Source organism: Siniperca chuatsi, linkage group LG9 (assembly GCF_020085105.1).
Source record: "Siniperca chuatsi isolate FFG_IHB_CAS linkage group LG9, ASM2008510v1, whole genome shotgun sequence".
NCBI lineage: Eukaryota > Metazoa > Chordata > Actinopteri > Centrarchiformes > Sinipercidae > Siniperca > Siniperca chuatsi.
The window spans coordinates 30,851,968-30,858,939 of record NC_058050.1 but is presented as its reverse complement, the minus strand read 5'-3'; the positions used below and the strand labels follow the sequence as shown (position 1 = coordinate 30,858,939).

At 42.1% G+C, this 6,972-nt stretch overlaps 1 protein-coding gene across 5 annotated transcripts in view; it reads left to right on the top strand.

The window, feature by feature from the left end:
• The first annotated feature begins 638 nt into the window (after window positions 1-638).
• Window positions 639-6,972, top strand: part of wdr26a (WD repeat domain 26a) — a 29,391-nt gene continuing 23,057 nt past the window's right edge. The window contains exons 1-5 of one of the 5 annotated variants that reach the window (XM_044206501.1): window positions 639-1,455; window positions 3,000-3,099; window positions 3,307-3,363; window positions 4,720-4,856; window positions 5,549-5,646. In XM_044206501.1, coding sequence (XP_044062436.1) covers window positions 1,163-1,455; window positions 3,000-3,099; window positions 3,307-3,363; window positions 4,720-4,856; window positions 5,549-5,646 — 685 coding nt within the window. In that variant the 5' untranslated portion in view covers window positions 639-1,162. The other 4 variants (XM_044206505.1, XM_044206506.1, XM_044206507.1 and 1 more) reach the window with 4 other exon arrangements.

The following is a 6,972-nucleotide window of genomic DNA, read 5'->3' as shown; positions in this document are numbered from 1 at the left end:
CCCAACAGTGGCAGGTTCAGTGAGACACTTGCAAAGGGCACAAAGGATTGGATCTGTGAGATAACTGCTCACGGCAACATGAACAAACTCCTCTGAAAATGTATTGTCAGAAACATAAAAATTGCCAGTGAATGGTAATGTGTGTGCACCAGTGCCATGAATGAGATTGAAGTCATCTTTAATTCTTGTCTGAAAAGGTTTCATCTTCACATTAAATTAATTATTTATGTTCACATTTGAATAAATCTTTTTCTGTATAAGTATTACTGCAGGCATAGCACGAATATCAAGAAGCAATAATGGTCTGAGCGAGTGGGCCTTAGGTGTGTGTGCCACACACCCATACTCCACTTTAAATAAATGACATGGGACTTTCTGTTATGCTGGTTTTTCACATTACCATACCACAACCTTGTATATAAGTAATTGTATATAGTGTTTTTATTTTTATTCGATTCTAAATTTAAATATTTGTTTATATGTTCTGTGTGTGTAGCTGAAGGGAGCTACAACTGTCATTTCATTGTGAAAATAAATGTACCTTGAACCTTGTGATAACAGCAGTGGTTTGATGGGCTGACAATGAAATACATAAATACCACAGTATCAGCATGATTTTGATTAAGACCTGAAATTCAAAACTGGCTACGCAGGAGTTTAATTTTGATTGTGCAGGCGACTGTAGGCCAAGCCTGAAAAATAGCGGCGGACAGCGCGAACAGCGCGAACAGCGCCCCCTGAGGGCGACGCAGCCCGCGCGACCAGACGTGAAGGAATTTCCGCTGACGTCACTGCGTATGTCCATAACAGGGCTGCAGCTGTCTGAGAGCAACAATAACAAGCTCTACCCAACAACTTCAACGCGGCTCTGCGGGACCTGACAGCGCCAAATACCACCGAATTTCACAAAATGCGGCTGTCGAAATAACTCTTGCCTCCGTTTCATCGTCGTCCGAGTCGAAAACCGGGTTATCGTCGCCGCCACCGCCGCGAAACAAACACCGAGACTCGGCTGCAGGGGGGAACAGGGCAGTTCGGGGCTGCATCTGGGTCAGCGGGCCTGTCGGCGGCTGTAACGGTGGTTTTGTTGTCCCCGCAGTGTCCCGTTGCGTCTGACATTCGTTTATATACACATCGTGTCACCTGCATAAACCGTGGTAACATGCAGGCTAACGGGACAGCACAGGAGCCAGATTCGGAACTGTCCTGCCGAAACGGTGAGCAGAACGGTGAGTCGTCCTCCACCGGAGTAGCTCACTCCAACGGACTCGTGTCAGTCACCAACAATGGAAACCCTGTCAGCAGCAACAACGGAGTGTCAGCCCAGCCTGCGTCCAACAACACCAGCAGCACGTCGGATGCCAACTCGGGCGTCAAAAAGAAGAAGCGTCTGTCTCAGTGTGAGGAGGATGTCATCAGGCTGATAGGACAACATTTACACGATTTAGGTCTCAAGTAAGTGAGCCAGCCACTGTGTTGTCAGCCAGGCGAGCCTGTCAGGTGACCTGTCTTACTCCAGTCCATCATGCAGTCGGGACAGTCACGATGACCTGTGGACATGTTGTCTCCTCCCGAGTGTAGGGAGGAAAACATCCCACATGTCATTTGGACGACGAGGCAGGTTGATGCTGTCCGAGTCCGCAGGCCTCACAGGTCTGGCCGGCGGTCCGCAGTGGGGGACAAGCCCCGGACCGGCAGCGTTTTGGATGGAATTTAAACTAGTTTTGTCGCTCGTTGTTAAACTGAACGTCCTGGAGGACGGGGACAGTAAGCGTGGCTTCGCAGTCGAAGTCAGCTTGGTGGACCACACGTTCGCCACAGTGAAGAACTGCTCTTAAACATTAATGAAACAATTCTCAAGTTTGGCCAAAAAAGTAATTCGGCTCAAAATTGCTTGATTTTTGAACGGAGTTTGGCATGGGTTCCCTCCCACGGATCAGAAGATGAGTTTTGTGATTGGCACACTGGGAGATCAATGCAGGGGTCAGGGTTAGTAGTTTCTGCTGCTTTATACTTCTACTCCACTACAGTTCGGAGGCTAATATTGTACTTTTGACTCTGCTACATTTATTTGATAGATTTAGTTACTTTACAGATTCCAATTATTAATGCAAAATATTAACAATAAATACAATATTATTATTTCTTATAGATTAAGCTACACAGCAGTATATAAAGTCATTCAAATGAGCTCCACCCTTACCAGCTGCAGCATTAAAGTGATTATAATCCATTAATATAACCTCCATTATTCTGAAGTGGGCCTAACCAGTGCTTTTACTGTTGGTACTGTTAATGTATTTTGATGCTAATACTTTGTTTGTTACTTTTACTTTAGTTAACTTTTAAATGTTATTTCATTTATTACACGGTGATGAACTGAGTACTTCTTCCACCACTGCTGTAAGCACATACAGTACTATGTACTGTAGTTTAAATGTGACGGAATGAACCACCATAGGAGTGAGATTTCTAACAAAAGAATTATTGGTTAATCTGTTGATGTTTTCCCCCCAGATGAACCAATTCATTGTTTAGTCTAGTTTTCAGAGCTCAGTGTGACATCTTCAAATGTCTTACTTTGTGAAAGCAACAGTCCAAAACCTAAAGATACTTTACAATGTATCTTTAGGTTACTTTAGGTCAACCAAAGATTGATTGGCATTTTTGCTTGATAAATGACGTGAACCATTAAATGAATATCAAAACTGTTGTCGATTAATTTTCTGTCAGTTAAATGATTATTTAATAAAAAGCATGAATTTTTGCTCCACCCACCTGTTTTCCTCATCTCTTTGTCACTGCTTATAGACAGATAGATTACAAACTCTAATCTGTGTTAGTGTCACAGGTCATATGGTGTTTATCAGGTGTTCACATGGCAAGACTGTGCTGTTGTAGCTAATTGTATTAAACATTGATCATGACTGCTGAGGCATTCCTAGGCCATTGATTATGATGTGAATTGATTTTCGCTCTGCTGTGTACGTTGTTCACAGTCAGACGGTGGACCTCCTGATGCAGGAGTCTGGCTGCAGACTGGAGCACCCCTCTGCCACTAAGTTTCGCAATCATGTCATGGAAGGAGAGTGGGACAAGGTGGAACCAACTTATCTGAAATGCAAATTCATACTCTTAGGAGTCTTTTATAACAGTAATCTCTGCACTGCATTTAGTAGAGGAAATCATATGAATTTAATTTGCTAAAAAAGATTTTTTCTGTGCTTGAAATCTTATTCAGTGTTTGTCTAGTAATGCGTTCATCAATAGTGAAACTATTTATGCTTTTCCCCTCACTTTATTCAGGCCGAGAGTGATCTGAATGAGCTGAAGGCATTGATGCATTCTCCAAGTGCTATAGTGGTAAGTGGCAAGCCCAGCAATCCTCAGACCACTGACAGACAGTTTTGTCTCTAATGCTGTCTTGTCTCATCAACAAATGCACAACCCCTGCAGCCATGAGCATGCAAAGCTCTGAATATAGGGCCAAAATCAAAGAAACCACCAGTAATTAGTGCTCGAGTTTGTGTCAGGACCACACAGTAAAAAAGGGAAACCATCAAGCAGTTTCACAGGAAAAACACAACTTCAATGAGTATTTTATGTCTGCTTCGAGAACAAAAATCTATCAAGCACGTTAAGACTACAAATCATTAAAGAGTGTGAAGGCATCCTGGTACTGGTGCTCAGTGGTCTGATACACACACTCAGTGATAATTGGTTCGTTCTGGATGTGTTCAGTGTGTTCACTCTGTCTACACAGTACTGGTCGAGATGAAATGAGCAGGAAAGAAGTAAAACCCAAAGTGTGAGCCTCAACCAGAACACAGAGAGGCTTCACTCACTGTGTCTGCAGATCAGAGGGGCCCCCATTAAACCTCCGTTCCTCTCAGTTTCTGTGCAGCGTTTTCTATGTTGGAATACCTGTTATGTGGTAATTTGATTACCGTTAATTTACAGTAAGAATTGGCTACATGTCAGCACAAATGTTTTAGAACCAGATTTTTATACAGGTGGACTTGTAGGGCCACAGGACAGTTGTCTGCATTGCATGGTTGGTAGTCCAGCCTTAGTGTTAGGTTAACATATGATCGCAGTCCAGATGTTGTGCAGATGTACGGTATTGTCAAGAAGAATGTACAGTACTGTGGAACCCCAAAGTGTTCAAAATTAGATAAATAAATAAGACATTATAAAATGAATAAGCATATGAATAAATACAAAATATAGCCCTGAAATTGTGTAGTAGTCCAATACATTTTTAAAGCTCGGTTTAATATTCTGAAATGTTTGTCACAGTTTACTGCAGGTTCATTTTTATTTCAATCCAGCAGTTTTTATTTCAGATTGGCCTTTTTCCAAAGTCTGTTTTTGTTTCACATCATCTTCTCCCATTTTTCATCCAATAACCACATTTTCAACTTTACAGCAAATGTCCAACAGGTTAGTACTCTCTCAAATGAGTTGGAAGTGTGTTCCAGCCATGTGATGCTCAGAAAGAACAGGTTTCACACAGGCTTTTATTGACTGCTGGACTCTTTCGTAAACATTCACCAAATGTACAGAACACAATTGGGGAATGTTTAAAAAACCCCACTCAATTCAATCATGTGTGTTGGTAATGAAGTACTGGGATTCTGATAATAGATAATGGCCTGTGATGACTAATGTCCTTATTTGCTATTTTTAGCCTTGTCCTCTCCTTGTCTTCCTGTACAGCGGATGAAGTTCCTGCTGCTGCAGCAGAAGTATCTAGAGTATCTGGAGGATGGGAAGGTTCTGGAGGCCCTGCAGGTCCTCAGAGCCGAGCTCACTCCTCTCAAGTACAACACAGAGCGTATCCACATCCTGAGCGGGTCAGTTCATTAGCAGACAGGGAAGCTGAGACATACTCTGGAATGTCGATGGAAGCAGAGTTATCATTTACAGAGAGAATTTCACTACACTTTCAATGTGCAATGTTGCTCGTTGTGCTAATGTTCAAGTTTAGCTTTCAGTGCTTACACACTGCTGACATCTTGCTTTTGATGAGGAATTCCCAGTAAGCCTGTGTTCAGGGGACCAGGAACATCCACAGCAAATTTAGCATGTGGTGGATATTCTTGACATGACACTGTGGCCTGTAGGTGCTGAGATATCGAGCTCTGCACCAAATTGACCAACATCCCAAAAGCCAATATTGTGTGTGTACCTTTGGCATATTTTCCTCACTCTAACGCTGTGAAGATGATACAACTGAAAACAATCAAAAATGTCCTAATTTTTAAAGCTGGCCAAATATATACTTGGCAGATTCACTGATGGCTTTATATTTTTCATGGGCAGTAATGGCAACAATAAGTAGGAAAAGTGAAACCGGTGTTGGTCTACTATTGAACATATAATGTCATTTTCCTGCTTGTTTTTTTATGCAGTAATTGTGAAGGAGGAGCTTTTATTATATAAGATACATGACAGGACAGGCCCAGATCGATACGCTGAGAAAGTGATACATTTGTGTAAGCTCACTTTAAAAGCAGGTGTGAAAATATCATCATGTGTTTTGAAGGTACCTGATGTGCAGTCATGCAGAGGACCTGCGCGCTAAAGCAGAGTGGGAAGGCAAAGGCACGGCATCCCGAACAAAGCTGCTGGACAAGCTCCAGAGTGAGTGCAGTCTGACTCACACCTCATAGTTATTCTACTGTATATAGTTAACGCTCCCTTTGAACTGTCATTGCCATATACTGTATGTCCGTACATTGACTTTACAGCAGCAGCAGCAGCATTAACAGCAGTGGGTAATTCTCATGTATAGTATGTGTTTGAAAATGGTGCTTCTCTAACCCACCCTGAAATCCTGCAGCTGCTTCCTTCATGACATCAGCATTTGTTTCCTGTCTAGATTATATATGGCTGTGGCTTAGTGGTAGAGCGGGAAGGTCGGCGGTTCGATCGCGGCTTCCCCCGGCCCGCGTGTCGAAGTGTCCTTGGGCAAGACACTGAACCCCAAATTGCTCCTGAAGGCTGTGCCATCTGTGTGTGAATGGGGTGAAACGCTTTGAGTGGTGGGAAGACTAGAAAGGCGCTATATAAGTACAGTTCATTGATATGATTCATTTGGATTATATGCACACTTTATGAAAATAATCTCTCTTATACACATTGAAATCAGATTTTTGCTCATTTTCCAAAACAGAGAATTTTACAAGAGTTACGTCAATCTGTGCAAAAAAGAACATTTAGTAGCATGTTAATCTTGGCTATAATGATATTGGTATACAATATTAGCTTGATAATATATATCATAAAAATATGATAGAAAGGTAGTCATTTAAAAACTTTTTCTCACTTATTCTTTTTTTAATAGATTGAATAAAACAAAAGGGAAAATGTAAACTTTCCACAGAACAGTAATTTTTTTCAACATTTTCCCATTGTCTTGGTTAATATTTACACCATGTGTAACAACACAGACTGGAAACACCTCATGTTGCTTGTTGTACATGTACAAATATCTTGACAGTTTCGACAGCTGGCTGGAATTCTGCTTCTCTGAAGATACACATAAACGTCTCTGCGGACCTATGCAGAGAAGGGTGTTCGCAGAGGCTTGCAGCGCAGCAGACACATACAAAAAAGGTGTTGTGCGGATCTGTGCGTCAAGCAAGTTGATTGGCTGTGTATAATACCCCCTGTTTCTGCCGTGACTTGGACTATTCCACATCACCCCTAGCAGTGACAGTTCTGGACTAAACCATCTTGCACCTGGTCTGTATGGGCAGGATCGGTCCGGTCGGATCCACACTGAACTGACTACGGACTGGGGGTTGTTCTTTTGTTTTGTGGACATGTGTATGCGTGCATGAAACTGTAAGTTGGCACTTATCATTGTTCTTGTTGTGATTAAATGGTTGTAAGGCCATGTCCCAAATATTGCAGATATTACTAAAACATAAGGCTAACACTGAGCAATATTTTAAGCTGGCACTG